The sequence below is a fragment of the Bos taurus genome, chromosome 24, assembly GCF_002263795.3.
Source record: "Bos taurus isolate L1 Dominette 01449 registration number 42190680 breed Hereford chromosome 24, ARS-UCD2.0, whole genome shotgun sequence".
Classification (NCBI taxonomy): Eukaryota; Metazoa; Chordata; class Mammalia; order Artiodactyla; family Bovidae; genus Bos; species Bos taurus.
The window spans coordinates 30,538,199-30,555,696 of record NC_037351.1 but is presented as its reverse complement, the minus strand read 5'-3'; the positions used below and the strand labels follow the sequence as shown (position 1 = coordinate 30,555,696).

Below are 17,498 nucleotides of genomic sequence, written 5' to 3'. Positions count from 1 at the left end.
AGAGATATGCCCATAGAAGTTATGCCCATATAAGTGTGTATTTTTTTTCCCAAGGTACAGTCTGTTCTATACCTTGTTTTGTTTAGTTTTTCCCATTTCGTAATACACCTTGGCCAAAGAGAACTCCCTTATTCTTTTAAGTGGCTGAGAGTGACGTTAGAAAGTACCCTAATCAAAGTTATTCATTGTTTAGAGGAAGAAAATTTTGTCCTAAAGGTGTTAAGTAACTGGTTGGGATTCTATTTCAGAGTGAACAGGTTCTGTTTAGGAGTGAACAGAGTTTTTAATAGAATGTACTTGGCCTCTTTTTTCTTTTTTTAATAGATGGTTTTTTAGTGCAGTTTTAGGTTCACAGGAAAATTGATTGATATGTTGTAGAAAATTCTAATACATGCACAGCCTCAATCATTACCAACATCCCCCACCAGAGTGGTCTATTTGTTATGATTGATGAATCTGCATTGAGACATCATTATCAACCAAAGTTCATCGTTTACTTTACAATTCACTCTTGTTGTGTGGTGCATTCTGTGGGTTTTTACATTTTCGTGTGATGACATATATCCCCCATTATAGTGTCATACAGATACTATATATTTCACCGTCCTAAAAAGTCCTCTGTTTTCTGCCTAGTCATCCCTTTCTGCTAACCCTTGGCAACTACAGGTCATCTTATTGTCTCCATAATTTGCATTTGCCGAAATGTCATATAATTGGACTCATCAGTATGTAGCTTTTTCAGTTTGGCTTCTTCACTTAATCACGTGTATTTAAGTTTCCTCCACATCTTTTCGTGGTATGGTACCATTTCTTTTTAGTCCTCAACAGTATTCCACTTCTGGATTTATTACGGTTTGTCCAGTCATCTGCTGAAGGACATCTTGGTTGTTTCCAGGTTTTGACAAGTAGGAGTAAATCTGCTAGAAACATCCATGTACAGGTTTTTGTATGGATGTGAATTTTCAGTTCCTTTGGGTTAGTATGGAGGAGTATAATTGCTGGATCATATGGTAAGAGTACGGAGAAGGCAATGGCAACCCACTCCAGTACTCTTGCCTGGAAAATCCCATGGATGGAGGAGCCTAGTAGGCTGCAGTCCATGGGGTCACGAAGAGTCAGACACGACTGAGTGACTTCACTTTCACTTTTCACTTTCACGCATTGGAGAAGGAAATGGCAACCCACTCCAGTGTTCTTGCCTGGAGAATCCCAGGGACATCGGAGCCTGGTGGGCTGCCATCTCTGGGGTCTCACAGAGTCGGATATGACTGAAACGACTTAGCAGCAGCAGCAGCATGGTAAGAGTATGTTTAGTTTTGCAATAAACTGCCAAACTGTCTTTCATGGTAGCTGTACCATTTTGCGTTCCCACCAGCAATGAATGAGAGTTCCTGTTTCTCCACACCCGCATCAGCATTTGGCGTTCAGGGTTTTGGCCATTCTGATAGGTGTGTAGTGGTATCTCATTGTTTTAATTTGCATCTCCTTGATAACATAGGATGTGGAGCATCTTTTCATATGCTTGCCATCTTTTTGGTGTGTTGTCTTTTAGGTCTTTGGCCCACTTTTCTATCTGTTTGTATTCTTATTGTTGTGTTCTAAGAGTTCTCTATATATTTTGGATAACAGTCCTTAATCAGATATGTGTTTTGCAAATATTTTCTCCCAGTCTATGGCTTGTTTTTCCATTTTCTTGATACTTGATTTTTAAAAAGTATTTTTTACTCAGACCTTTTAAAATATTTTTTTTTAACTTGGATCTTGGTCCATCTTTAGGTTTACAGTTTCTTTTGTACTTACATTTAAGCTTTAAGTGTTCAGATGTTTCTGGAATAGTTCTTTGTTTACATAGGTGGTAAATTAGTTCTTAGAACCATTCTCAGCATCCCATACCTCTGACAGTACCTCTGTGACATTTGATAAGATGAAGACCAACCACTTTTACACAGTTTCTTTATATTGTATATTTTGTTTGGTTGATTTGAGATACTAATTTTAAAAGTTTTCTTTTCCCTAATACCAAGACACAGTTTATAGGTTAGGCTATTAAATATACCATTCAGATTGTGGAACCATATTTCTTTCTCTTCACTTGAAACTGCTGTGTCTAGCATTTAACTTTCTTTCATTTAGTTTGAATCACTTATACCTATGTGAGTGAGGTCTCTCTCCCTCTCTTACCCCTAACATGCTGCTTTTTAAAGTTGAACACCAGAGGCTTTCATATCTTAAACACTTAACTGGTATAGTTTATTTCCCTCTTTTGTACACAAATGCATTACTACAAGGAGGTTCAAATCTATTGATATGAAACTATATGATAGATCATTTGGCCCATGCAATAAATAGAAGGAAGCAATATCTTTTTTATAGAATCATGTTTGTGTAAATTATTATGCATCAGTACTTGAGTTATGGTCAGTGACATGCCTCTTATTACATATAGTGTTAAGGATGCCATTAGAATTTTAGTATTTCTTTGGTCTTTCTCTTCTCTCTCCTTAAACATAATATACTCATCTTAATACCATAGCCATGTAGCAATTCTATTAGATAAAAGCAACTATTTAATTTTGCTGGCACAATGCAAGGAGCACAAACATATTTTGTGTTCTTATATGTATGTCTTTTACATATGTGTGTATAATTTTATATCTTAAATATTAGCCCTTTGCAGCCATTTGCTCGAGGAGGTGGTTTAATAATTCAGTTGGTACAGATGGAGCACACCAAAAGTCTGAAGCAGAAAAACAAAGCTAGTTTTAACCATGTAGTTTCAGAATAGCTAGTCTAGAGAGATTCTTCTCAAGGGCCTTTTCATGGGTATGGACCTTTCAGGATCGAAGGGTTTCTCCTCCTCAGTGGACCAGTGGAGGGCACTGGGGATATTTCAGGGTTTTTTAATCATCTTGGATGAAAAAAAAGAAGCCTCTTTTTATTTCATTGTCTTTCATTGGAGACAGTTTGTGGATAACTTAGACTAACTTCCAAATCCCTCTTTTTTGAAAAAAATTATTTTAATTGGAGGACAATTTTTCCACAATATTGATTTGACATCTGCCATACATCAACGTGAATTGGCCGTGGGGATCCTGTCCCTGCCCCCGCCACAAACCTCGCTCCCACCCCTCTAGTTTGTTACAGAGCACTGGACCAAATCCCTCTTAGTGCACCCTATTTACTAAACTGCAAGAGGGAGAGATGGGCACCAGGAGACAAAGGTGTCTGTGATCCATTTTTCTGATATTAAATGTACTAGTGGTTAGAGATACCAATTAATTTTAAAGACTGACAGAGAGGGATAGCCATGCCTCACTTCTTCTCTTGCTTGGATAAATTAAGTAAGATAATGTCTTTAGTTGTAAGGAGAGATCTACACTTCCTTGCTCTTTGAAATCACTCATTCACATACCACCACCACCATCAAAAACCTTTCCTTTTTTTTTATATTAGAGATGAAGATGACATCAATGATGTGACTTCCATGGCAGGGGTCAACCTCAGTGAAGAAAACGCCTGCATCTTAGCAACAAACTCTGAATTGGTTGGCACACTCATTCAGTCCTGTAAAGATGAACCGTTTCTTTTCATTGGAGCTCTACAAAAGCGAATTTTAGACATTGGTGAGTACGATTATTGACCTGATAAGACTGTCTGATCCAAGGAAAATGTTATCAAGAGTTAGATAGCCTGGGTTGGTTTTTCTGGAAACTCTGAAGCTTAAAACAAGTTCTGGAAGTAATCAAGATTTCATGGGTGTTACAAAAGAAGTATTTTATTTTAAAAATTATTCAAATAACTTAAATCATACAACCTGTGGTTTCTGGTATAGGTAGTAGTTAATATCATAAGCATATAAATATACTTATGATATATATATTTTTTCTGTGCTGTTCTTCCTTGGTTGGCCTTTAGGCATGTAATTTATGTTACAAATTTGTGTTTATGAAACAAAGAAATAGCCAACGAGATTAAGTCCCTTTTTCCTCATCTCCATCCTGGAACTCAAACCCATCCTTACGGTAAAAGAGCGAAACTAGAATATCAGGGTTCTCTCTGGCCAGTAGTTGTTAAATGGCCTGAAGTATGTGAAAGGAAATGGTAGAGAACATACCTGTTTTATTCTGGAGCCAAACATCTTTGTTGTTAATAGCAAATTCACAATGGTAACTGGAAAAAGAGACAGATTGAAGAGACACTGTTGTGTGTGTGTCTTCTCGTTTCTTGTGTCCTGACGCAGGGGCTTGCCAGAGACTAACTCTCCTCCTTCACACATGTCCAACTTGAGGGGCCAGCACCGGTGACCTTTTAGTATGCTTGAGTAAGAACCTTTGCATTCTGTGTTAGAGACTTCACACAAAACTGTGAAAGTTTCAGATGTTTGATACATCCATGGTATATTTAAGGACTGTAAAATGCATTGCTGTTATATATTCTAAGTCTACTTAAAAATTACTTAGTAAATATTTGAGCTCCTACTGTATGCTGTACAAATTATCACTTTTTTCACCTCAGTATATGTTATCCTTTTATTTTGAAAAAGTAGAATTTCAGTTCAGTTCAGTCGCTCAGTTGTGTCCAACTCTTTGCGACCCCATGAACTGCAGCACACCAGGCCTCCCTATCCATCACCAACTCCCGGAGTCCACCCAGACCCATGTCCATCGAGTCAGTGATGCTATCCAGCCATCTCATCCTCTGTCGTCCTCTTTTCCTCCTGCCCCCAATCCTTCCCAGCATCTGGGTCTTTTCAAATGAGTCAGCTCTTCGCATCAGGTAGCCAAAGTATTGGAATTTCAGCCTCAGCATCAGTCCTTCCAGTGAACACCCAGGACTGATATCCTTTAGGATGGACTGGTTGGATCTCCTTGCAGTCCAAGGACTCTCAAGAGTCTTCTCCAACATCACAGTTCAAAAGCATTAATTCTTCTGTCCTCAGCTTTCTTTATAGTCCAACTCTCACATCCCTACATGACCACTGGAAAAACCATAGCCTTAACTAGACGGACCTTTGTTGGCAAAGTAATGTCTCTGCTTTTGAATATGCTGTCTAGGTTGGTCATAACTTTCCTTCCAAGGAGTAAGTGTCTTTTATTTTTTTTTTTTTCATTTTTATTTATTTATTTATTCTGGTCTTACACATTTAGATCTTTAATCCATTTTGAGTTTATTTTTGTGTATGGTGTTAGAAAGTGTTCTAGTTTCATTCTTTTACAAGTGGTTGACCAGATTTCCCAGCACCACTTGTTAAAGAGATTGTCTTTAATCCATTGTATATTCTTGCCTCCTTTGTCAAAGATAAGGTGTCCATATGTGCGTGGATTTATCTCTGGGCTTTCTATTTTGTTCCATTGATCTATATTTCTGTCTTTGTGCCAGTACCATACTGTCTTGATAACTGTGGCTTTGTAGTAGAGTCTGAAGTCAGGTAGGTTGATTCCTCCAGTTCCATTCTTCTTTCTCAGGATCGCTTTGGCTATTCGAGGTTTTTTGTATTTCCATACAAATTGTGAAATTATTTGTTCTAGCTCTGTGAAGAATACTGTTGGTAGCTTGATAGGGATTGCATTGAATCTATAAATTGCTTTGGGTAGTATACTCATTTTCACTATATTGATTCTTCCAATCCAGGAACATGGTATATTTTTCCATCTATTAGTGTCCTCTTTGATTTCTTTCCCCAGTGTTTTATAGTTTTCTATATATAGGTCTTTAGTTTCTTTAGGTAGATATATTCCCAAGTATTTTATTCTTTCTGTTGCAATGGTGAATGGAATTGTTTCCTTAATTTCTCTTTCTGTTTTCTCATTATTAGTGTATAGGAATGCAAGGGATTTCTGTGTGTTGATTTTATATCCTGCAAGTTTACTATACTCATTGATTAGTTCTAGTAATTTTCTGGTGGAGTCTTTAGGGTTTTCTATGTAGAGGATCATGTCATCTGCAAATAGTGAGAGCTTTAGTAAGTGTCTTTTAATTTCATGGCTGCAGTCATCATCTGCAGTGATTTTGGAGCCCCCCAAAATAAAGTCAGCCACTGTTTCCACTGTTTCCCCATCTGTTTCCCATGAAGTGATGGGACCAAATGCCATGATCTTAGTTTTCTGAATGTTGAGCTTTAAGCCAACTTTTTCACTCTCCTCTTTCACTTTCAGAATTTACGTTAGTTCAAAAGGATTGGAGTTCAGAAAAGCTAATGGTAAAATGTTTGTTTGCTGTTTGCTTGTGTTTTGTTTGACTACTCTCTTCTCCAGCCCTCCCTCTTCCTCTTTCTCCTCCCCACTCCTCTCTTTCTTTCTCTTTCGTTTTCTTCACTGCATTCTGTTTTGTACTGTACAGGAGGCGGTTCCTTAATTTGGGATTAAGCCTGAGCACATACCTTTCTATGATGGCTTGGGAAATTTGCTGGTGTTTTAACGGCTTTTAGCCACATAATTATTTAGAACTCTGGTGGAGTACAAGTAGATTCGTACTTAATTTTATCAATACCCTGCCCCCTTCTAAATTTTATTTCTAGCTTGATTTAGACTGTGTGACAGGAGAACTTTTATTATAGAAAGAACATTTTTGATCTTTTAGGACAGAGATTGACAGTTTTTGGGTTTTTTTTTTCCTGCAAAGGACCAGATAGTAAATGTTTGCTACTTTGTGGGCAAATATAATCTGTCACAACTGCTCACCTCTACTGTTATATTACAAAAGAAGCTGTAGACAATATGTGAACAAATACGAAAGACTGTATTCCCATCAAACTGTATCTATAAAGAGAGACCAGATTTAGCTTGCTAACCTCTGCTTTCAAGAATTCTGGGGATAAGTCTTTGTATTTTCAGTTCTTAGGGATAAAACACAAACTTGTCATTTAATATGATGGAAAATTGCAAAACTTCTTCCCTCTCAATTACCTAAGCTTTTAAAACAAAAACCATAGAGTGAATGGAGTTATATATTTCTAGGAATGTTCTTCATTTATAATAAAATTTCGTGTTCACAGAACAGGTCAGAACCAAGATCATTTTTTAATAACAGGAGTTATAAATTAACCCAAAGAATTTGGGGAGGAAGATTTTCTTACTTGGATGTGGTAGGGGAGTAAACATGCCAGTGTTCTTCCTTTTTTGTCAGTTACCTAAATTAAATGACACAGACTTTCTGTAAAATCACATAGTAAGCTTTTGAACACCAACTTGATCTCCTTAATCAGTTAATGAACTTTACCAAAGAGAGTGTTTTATTTTAAAGTGAGACTTTAACTTTGGAACTCTGTCATGTTTTATCATCAGTTTAGTGAGGATATTAGAAAATGTGATTGTTCACTAAGCCCTGAAATTGTTTGCAACTCCCAACACTTGTTTATTTTTAGTATTTTAGAAATATGGATTTTTCTTTAACTTAGGCTTCTGTTTTATATATATGCAATTATTTTCAAAGTTTTTTCCCAGACACTATATTATTAAATGTTCGTTTTTCTTAAAGTATCAACTGGCATGTCATCCTTTATATACCCATGTTTGCTTATAATTTTAATTATTGGATTGTTTTGAAATTGTATTATTGCTGCTATACAAGGCCCCACTATTTATTTATGCTGACTTAAAGTAGATTTGACTTTCCAGTTTTTTCCCCTTCCTTGAATCATATATTGGTGATGAATTCAGTTTTGCTACAAAGTAATGAACTACATTTTGAAGGTTTGGTACAGATGAAGCTGAATCGTTTTATATTCTTTTTCTGTCTGGTTTAACATAGCCCATGTTTTGAACTAAAGTTCAACATTTCTTATGGCAGCATTTATGATCAAACAATGTATTTAAGATTTGTTGGCTTTTTAAATTAAAGCTTATTTTTTTTTGTAATCCTTATTCACACTTTGAATATATAAGAATGTATTTCAGATAGAGTGCAAGTTAAGTATTATATTTTTAAGTTTGTGTAAATGCATATGTTAAAAACAAACACAATAGCACTTAGAAAACTCATTTAGATGAGATTATGTAATTGCGTATATCTTTAGGGTTATCATCTCTGATGATACAGGTGGTTTCACTGAGCTGGAGAACTGCTGTTTAAATACTGATGAGGTTGTTTTATAAGTAAGCTTCGTTTTGGGGTATGTGGTCTAAATTGTTTTCCTGAAACTTTCTTCCTAGTTAGCAGAAGGAAGAATAGAAGTTTGGTTTATTTATAGAAAGAGATATAGTGAAAGAGAAGTTTTTAAAATTGATGAGTAAAATGATGAGGCTTTGAACTCATTTCAACTTGTAAATTAATTATCAAGTCAATTTATAGAACATGAGTTAGTGCAAAGTAAGCATGATTGGTATTGTACAAAAAGTATAGGTGTGTCATGTAGACAAGTTATTAACAGAGACTCACAATCTGAATTCATGGAAATAAATGTTGTAAATTGCTAACAGTGTCAAACAGGGCAAAATGTAATTTTCTATTTTTTTAATTACTAAAATTAACAGAATACAGCACTAATTTCTGCAGTTACCATTTTCCTCCCTGAACACTAGACTTGATTTGTGTTCTTATTAACTTTGTCCTATAAATGACCTTGCAAGGAGAATGATTCTAGAGGCTAAGTGAAACAATGTCTATATTTTCTGAGGCTCCAGGCTAGGTTTTATTAATGTAATGTCTAAGATCTTTGAAGTTGTGACTTTACCAGGAAAATCATAATCTCCAAACCTTTATTCGTAATGGGTATGACTTCCAGGGGGAACAGAATACCTGCTGTGCTAATTATTTCAATTATCAGCCTCTACTAAAACACGTAATGGATTTTCCCTGCTTCCACAGGTAAAAAGCATGACATTACGGAACTTAATTCTGATGCTGTGAACTTGATCTCCCATGCAACACAGGAGCGATTACGAGGCCTTCTAGAAAAACTGACTACAATTGCTCAGCATCGAATGACAACTTACAAGGTAAAGGAAATCATTAGAGAAAACCAAGCTCTTCTCTCTCCTTTTTGTTCTGTTAAAGGTAGCTTTTTGTTATGGATTCATATTCTAGGTACACTTTTCAAGGAAATGGTTGAGACATAATTCATATTGGTAGAAAATCAAATTCTCATTCCTAATGTGCCTTATTTAGATATGTTTACATGACAAATAAACAGAGTTTCAGTAGTATCCAAAGCTTCTGTGTTAGTGTAGACTGAAATACGCATCTGTTATGCCTGAGGCTTCTCTTCCTAAAGCTCTTGACTGGAAAGGGGAGGATGTGTTAGAAAGAAATATTGGGTAGCTGTGTTCTCTTCAGTGATCCGTACTCTGCTGGCAACTCCCGTTTCTTTTCAGTGAGTTAAGTGATTGCATTGAGGACTTTTATTTTAAAAAAATTACATGCACGAATAGCCTTATCTTATGAACCAAATGGTATGAACCAGATCACTTGCCATCATCAAGATAAAAGCACTAAATTTATTTGTATTATGGTTTTGATGGAGAACAAATATATTGGTTGATGAAGGTTAAAAGAGAAAAAGATAACCTTTCCCCTCATATCAAGAAATGTTCACAGCTAGATTTTATACAACATGGTACATGGGTAACCTTATAAGGTTTTGAGTTTGCAAGAATGGTCATTGTCATGATATCCTAATTTCCTGGAGGAGATCATTCTATTTTCTCCCCTTTCTGCTTCATTTAGAATTTTGAGAGAACTGTTTATAGTTGCGTAAATCTTTTTTGAGAATTTGCTATACTGACTTAAATGTCATCAGAAAAAAATGAGGAAAAAAAGACCCCGAATGTCAGTATTTATTTCTGTGTACTGCTGGAATTTGTCCATTTCTTTTGGGTTATTTAATTTATTGGCATAATGTTGTTCATAATATTCTCTGGTAATCCTTTTTATTTTTGTAAGGTCAGTGATAATGATCCTACTTTCTTTTCTCATTTTGTTTCCTGAAGATATAAGGTTGGTTACTTATTTACAATCTCCTCTTTTAATGTAGGCATTTCTTTATTGCTATAAAATTCCCTCTAAACACTGCTTTTGCTGCATTCAATAAGTTTTGGTACATTGTGTTTTTGTTTTCATTTATCTCTTAGTTATTTTCTGATTTCCCTTGAGACTTCTTTTATCTATTGGTTATTTAAAAGTATGTTGTTTAATTTCCACATATTTGTGAAATTTCCAGTGTTCCTTCTGTTGATTTCTAGCTTCACTCCATTGTTGTCAGAGACTATTCTTAGCACAATTCAGTCATTTTAAATGTATGAGGCTTGTTTTGTGGCCTAACATATGATCATTCTTAGAGGCTATTCCATGCACACTTGAGAAGAATGTGTATTCTGCTGTTGTTGGGGAGGAGTGTTCGGTATGTCTGTTAGATCTAGTTGGTTTGTAGTGTTAGTCCTGTTTTCATATTGCTATTCTGTCTAACTACTCAATCCAGTATTGAAAGTAAGGTATTAAAGACTTCAACTACTGTTGTAAAACTGTCTCTTTCTGAATTCTCCCCTTTTCCTCACCCTGTTGTTTCAGAGATACACGAGTGTACTTTCATTTACAGTAGGCAGTTTCTGTACAAAATGTAGCATATACATTTAGTATGGGATAGAATTTTTCCAATGATTGATTGTAATGGAATGGTTTCCATTACAATTTCCAATGTAATGTTTACTATCCCAAATACCATCCAAAGCTTTATTATGTATTACCTTCAGATGGAGTAGTTCTTGTAAGGTACGTCAGCAGCACATATTCCAAAGATTTAGTTGCCTCAGGCAAAATGGATAGTATCTACTCCACTTAGAAACTCAGTAACTTAGCTTTAAGCTAATACCTCCTTAATTTTCTGCCTTAATATTGTCTATCCTGATTGATTTTCCCCTCCTCTGCCTTTCTCCACACTTACTCTTTAATATAGCTAATGCCACTGTGTGAGTTCATGCATATAGAAAGGCAGCTGCATGATCATCCTTCTTTAAATAGAAATGATAATCATTTAATTATTTTTGGATCTAATTCAAAGTTATACTTATTTTGTAGACTCTGATTATAATAACCTTTTTGTCACAGATTGAGCCTTGTCCTTATATCTTGGTTCATCCTGATAGGATTTGTTTTTATCTGTACAGTGTGGGAAAATTTACTCCATGAATTTCATAACAATGAGCTACTTTTATTAAAAGAGATGGCGGGATTTTGCTTTTGATTTGAAATCCATCTACTTTTGATAATCTTTCACTTGGTTAGATATAATTCTCTAATTAATCATAGTCCATAAATTGAAATTTAAATAAAGAGGTGGAAAGTAAACACATGCAAAGCTTCTGATCTTGCTGCCAGGTTTTTCCCCACTGAAGATATATTAAGAGTCTTCTAGTGCCGGTGGCTGTGGAAAAGCTTCAGTGTTTTCCAGTTGAAAGGGGCTGTAGTGCTTTCTTTAGATGGGATTCACTTGATGATGTTATCATTTGGTCTGAGTCCTTGTATTTTCATTACTAAACCACCCTCCTCTGTGATCCAAGAAGACTTCAGTTAGACCAGCTGGATAGACAGGAGGGATCATGATAAGATTGGGGTTACTGTTATTTAAATAAAGTTAGAGACTCAGTAGAAATAGGGAAGACACTCATTTGTTTAGGATCTGGAAGAGTAAAGGAAGGGTGCATTAAGCAAGAGGTAGTTGCACTGAGCTGAAAGAGAGAGAGAGAGAGAGAAGGAATCTTAGCATGGAAATGAGATTGGGTTCAAATTTAGAAAGTCTCTGCCCCTTTTTAATTTAGCATTTGTTGTCCTTTTAAATTAAATCCTCTCAGTAAACTATCTCCAGAGTGTATGAACACAAAAATGGTAAAAATGAAGTATTTAAGAAACCACTGGTTATTTTGTTTATGCCTCTATGGTTGGCCCATAATGTATTCCATATTCTATCTTGTATTATTTAACTTTAAAAAACATTTGAGAATTCTTCTTTGTATTAAACACAAAGTAAAATAAGTAGCACTAATACATCCTTGTTCGTTATACTATGTAATACTCCTTTGATCTGGTTAAATACCAACAATAAAAATTTAATTTAAAAAGAATCTTGGGCATATGAAATCTCTCAGTCCCAGTTAATTGAATCAGCCATGAGCATGGGATAAAACAAAGATGGGAATGGTACGGTAACCAGATTTCCAAGCCAGGCACTGACTGTTGGACTAAATGTTTAAAAACATTCAGTTTTCCTGTTATACAGTCTCCCTCCTATAGCTTAGATGTCTGAATTACTGAGATGAATAGATGGCAGGAAGTCACCCCCCATCCCAACAAGCATATGTGTATTAATATTAAGAGAGACGGGTGGTCATTATCAGATGAAGAAAATAAAGTATTTAGATTGTAAAGCACTGTTTTATACTTTAGCATATCAGAATAAATGAAACTGTAAACTTTATCCTTTTATGGAACATTGAAGATTAATAATTACACTTCTTGTTATAACTCTAATTTATGGAAGTTTCTGCCCAAGTCCATAGCTTAAGGAAATCCTCACAACAGGGTTTAGGATTTTAATGTTTGCCATTTGATCTTATGTTGTCTTTTGATAGAAGTTGCATTTGTTTGTCAAAGTTAGACCAATTCAGCAACAGAAGCAAAGGTGATAACTTTCATCTTTGGTATGTTTTTCAGGGAGGTGATTATTTTTTTTTATCTTTTATGGGCCTAAGATTTAATTAATCATTAAAGTCTGATGAGATTGACAGTAGTTTAACTAGAAAGATTTAGATGATAGGTAAACAATACACTGTTTTGCTTTCTATTCCTACTATCAGGATCCACTGGGCTTAATTCCTTTTTCCTCCCCTCTGGATGAAGCTTACTAGGAAAGCTCTTTGAAATTTTTGCTTAATCGCCTCTCACATTTTAAGAATGAGGGCTTCCCTAGTGGTTCAGACAGTAAAGAATCTGCCTGCAATTCAGGAGACCCAGATTCCATTCTTGGGTCAGGAAGATCCACTGCAGGAGGGAATGGCAACCCACCCCAGTATTCTTGCCTGGAGACTTCAATAGACAGAGAAGCCTGGCGGGCTACAGTCCGTGGGATTGCAAAGAGTTGGACGTGACTGAGAGATTTTCAAACTTCTTTTTAAATTGCCTCTCAGATTTTAAGAATGGTTAACATACTTGCTTTGTTGTTCGTTTAGCAGAAATAAAATATTACGTCCTAAAAATATACCTCCCTATGTATCTTGGTGTAACTGTCTTTAGTTGATTTATAACAAGACCTAATGTAGAATGTGTTGCCTTGGATCATCAGAAGACTTTTTTTTTCCCCAGGCAAGTGAAAATTACATCCTGTCTAATGACACCAGATCACAGCTCAAATTTCTTGAAAAGCTAGATCAACTGGAGAAGCAGAGAAAGGATTTAGAAGAAAGAGAAATGTTACTTAAAGCAGCCAAGGTAAGATCCTGTGTGATTTATGAGTGAACATGGCCTGGCAAGGAGGTCAGAATCAGCTTTATCATTGGTTGACTGTCTTGGTTTTGTTAGGCCATTAGATGTCTCTGAAGGATTTCTTAAAATGGAATAGTTTTTAAAAGTTTATTTATTTTGAAATCATCCCATACTTACAGAAAGGTTGCCAGAACAACACATCTCCTTTTCAGTTGAGGTTCCCATTTTTAAGATTTTAGTGTACTTGCTCCATCTCCACTGTTTCTGGAAACAGGTACACACTCCCATCATCATTATTCTTTTCTTCTGTTCTCTTTCAATTCAGAGGTTTCTCGTACTGTTTTCTCTAGTCTTTCTCTGAACCTTTGAAAGCAAGCTTTAGACATGACATCTCATCATCACTCCTGAACATTGTAGCATGTGTTTGGAAAATCAGGGACAGTCTTCTGTATAACCTTCCAAGTCAGGATGTGACTGATATGACACGACCATCTAAATCCTTAGACCCCAGCCAGCTTTCACCGGCTGCCTCAAATCTTTTTCCTTCAAGGTCCATTTTCCCGTTCAGCTATGTGTGTCTGTCCAGTTGTCATCTCTTTTCAGACTCCTTCTTTCAGATCGCCTCACCCTTTTCCTTTCATGTCTTTGACAGGTTTCAAGAGTACAGGCCTTTCCTTCTATAGGTGACTCTGAACCAGAGTTCATCTTGTGTTTCCTCGCGATTTGATTTAGGTCATGCATTCTTGGTGGTTATACATACATAGAAATGATGCTGTGTTCTTCTCAGCTGATTCTTTCAAAAGGCAACCTTGATCAGTTCTCTCTATTTTAAATTTGCCCTTTTCCCCTTTGTAATCAATTAGTTTTTTGTAGAAAGGTATTATAGGATTATACCAATAATCCCATATGTTATCAAACTCCACTTAGCAACATTAGCATCTATAGATGATATCTATGAATCAGCTACATCTACGATGGCTGCCAAATGGTGATTCTTTATTCTTGTCACGTCTTCCACATTTGTTGGTACTGTCTTCTATGGAAGAGCTTTTCTTTCTCTCATTCATTCACTCATTTTTATCAGTATGGCCTCTCAGATTTCTGTTTGATTCAACAGGTTGTAACCTGTTATTGTCATGATTTATTCTGATGCTCAGATCTCTTGAGTGGGAGACCCTTCCAGCTGGCACCTCTGTTCTTTTGTCTGATTAACATCATTCACTGAACATGTCCTTACTTTCAGGCACAAGATACTCCAGGCCCAGCTTTCATTCATCTTCCCCAGCCATAGAATCAGTCATTTCTCCCAGGAAGCCTATATTTTTTCAGTTGAAGATAATGCCCAGAAACAAGATTAGAGCCTACCGTGTGCCCCTTGCTCAGAGGGTATTATTACATGTAGACCCTGTCAAATAGACAGAGGTAGGAAGTATATGTATGGTATGTATATATGTGCACATATGCATATAAACACACAGATCAATAAGTATTTTTCTGTGTGTGTATGTTATAAAACCATAAATTTATATTATAAAACTATAATTTTTTATATTAATACCTTTGACACTATTTTATATCTTAGGATTCTTCTTACCCTTAACCTTTCCATGTTTATAAATATTTACTCTGTAGTCAGAAACTTGGCTCTCATTATCCTTGATATATTTACTTATATTTGCTATTTACTTATTTGATCAATGTAACTAATCTTTCAAGCAGCCATGTTGACTGACTCTTCTGTCTGTTACCACTGTTATCCCTACCCTCATTTCATGGCACATGCAATTGGCTGCCATGCTTGCTGGCCCATGCCTTGGCGAGCCTCCACAGCCCTTCATCTCCCTTCTTTCTTGGCCTCTGGTCTACACCTTCATGTGTCAGGGTGCACCAGAGCTGTGTGACTGAGCAGCTTCTCACTGCCCACAGTCTCAGTCCCCATTTTTGACCCCTCTTGCACTGGGAAAGGCAGCTGGGACAGGCAGATGCTCTTTCCTGAGCCTGTGAGTGTTATAAGCAAGCATGCAGCCTCTGTAACGAGGTGGTTTATTGGGATTTTATTTCCAATTACTGTGCTGTAAACAAGGTTATAAACTATTAAATACTTGTTTAGTTCTTGTTGGATGTAGTATATTATATTTGCTCTCACTTTCCCTTCTTTTCACCTTGTAGTCTTGCAGGTTTTCTTACCCAGTAAATGACATTGTTACTCACCCAGATGTTCAAGCCAAGAAACCTAGGACGTCATTGTTAACTCCTTTCCTCTCTTCTTGTCCTGCATCCAGTCACTTCCTATTCAGTTCCCAAAATGTATCCATCACCCTGTCTTCATCACTGTTGTCACCACTCTAAGTCATCTTGCCCTTGAACATCTATATCTTCTAACTAACATCCTTTTCTTTCTACAATCCATTTTTCATACTGTTGTCAGGATAATGTTTTCATAACAAATCATGTGTGTGTCTCTGTTGCATAAAATTCCTTCAGTGGCTTCCCCTTGCACTTAAATTAAAATCCAAACTTCTTACCAAATTTTAAGTGGCACCCACCTCCCTCTCTGACCTTGCCTCGTGATTTTCCCTTCTTCGCTCATTCAGCTCCAGTCACAGTGAGCTTTCATTGCTCTCTAGGTTTGTATCCTAGACTACTGATGAGGCATCCAAAAGTGATCGCTGAGTTCCCTTCCCCAGATCTAGCGCAGTTTTGACCTTCTCGGAAAGTTGGAACTATCATCCTTCCAGTTACTTAGACCGCAGTCCTAGGCGTCATCCCTGACTCCTCTCTTTACTTCACACCCTGTGTCCAGTCCTTCTGTAAATGTGGTTGGCTCTGCCCCCAACATATGTTTCAATCTAATTATTTACTGTAACCTTCTCTGCTCTGATGCCGGCTCAAGTCATCCTCATCTCTGTCCAGTCTTGTATTCACAACAGTTGTCTTAGAACAGTCTCCTAATTGCTCTGTGTTCCTGTGCCTCCAGTCTTGGGTCCCTTCAGTGCACCCTGTACACGGCCTCCAGGGGCCTTTCAAAAGTGTCTTGTCGGTGGCATCTCACACCCGTGCTTCAAATCCTCCAGTGGCTTTTTCTTATAACAAGAATCAAACCCCAACTCCTTACCGTGGCCTGCAAGGCGGCCCCTGGTATCCAGCCGCAGCAGCCTCCTGTTTTCCTCAAGTGTGCCAACCAGATTCCCATTTTTTGGCTTCTGCAGTGACTTCTGCTTTCTGCTTGGGGTGTTTTCCCTCAGATCTTTGTGTGGCTGCCTCCTGCTTGTCATTCAGATCTCCACTCAGTTTTCACTCCTTAGCGATGGATTCTGTCCCATTCTAGCTGTAGAAGTACTCCCCGCTTCTATCACATGATCCTGTTTTCTTTATAGCACTTACCATTCTCAGTCATTTTTTATTTTTCCCCATCGTAAATATTTTGTGTTTCACAGCTGTGTTTAATTTCTGTGAATTTTATTATTTTTATCTTCTTAGGCAGGGACTTTGTCTTGTCATCTCATTTCTGTATCTCCAAGGCCTAGAACAGTGGCAAGTCAAGTAGGATACATACTGTGGGTAGTCAGTAAATGTTGGTTGACTCACAAAAACTTGATAACAAAATGTGCCCGTTTTATACTGAGACAAAGTGTTATATACACAAACATGTACATGCACACATATACACATGTTTTTGTGTGAATACATACATACACATACTCATTCTCTCCTAACGTAGATATAATAATAAAGGAGTTTTCTTAGTTTCAGTTGGAGTGAAGTTGTTCTATTAGATTGGACACAAAGTGAAGAAAAAATTACTTTGAATAGAATCTTATTAAGGTGTTTAACACCTTATTAAGGTGTTTAAAATTAGAAGGCACTCAAATCTAAACAGTTTCTAGTATTTTCCTTTAACAAAATTCTATTAAATTAGGAAAATACATTTAGCTTTTATTTTGTTAGCCTATCTTTAGTTAGCTAATGTTTCACTTTTTAGAATAAATATTCAGATTTATAAGGAATTAGGTAATTTTGTTAGAATGAGAAAAAGGATACACCTGTCCATAGTGTCTTTTTCAGCAGACAAATGTCCAAGGTGTCAA

At 36.5% G+C, this 17,498-nt stretch overlaps 1 protein-coding gene across 1 annotated transcript in view; it reads left to right on the top strand.

Moving 5' to 3' along the window:
- The window catches only part of TAF4B (TATA-box binding protein associated factor 4b), a 105,667-nt gene that overhangs the window by 51,575 nt on the left and 36,594 nt on the right, over positions 1-17,498 (top strand). Inside the window, exons 10-12 of the mRNA NM_001205844.1 lie at positions 3,454-3,623; positions 8,806-8,936; positions 13,291-13,416. Of these exons, the coding sequence (NP_001192773.1) occupies positions 3,454-3,623; positions 8,806-8,936; positions 13,291-13,416 (427 nt within the window). The remainder of the gene's footprint in view (positions 1-3,453; positions 3,624-8,805; positions 8,937-13,290; positions 13,417-17,498) is intronic.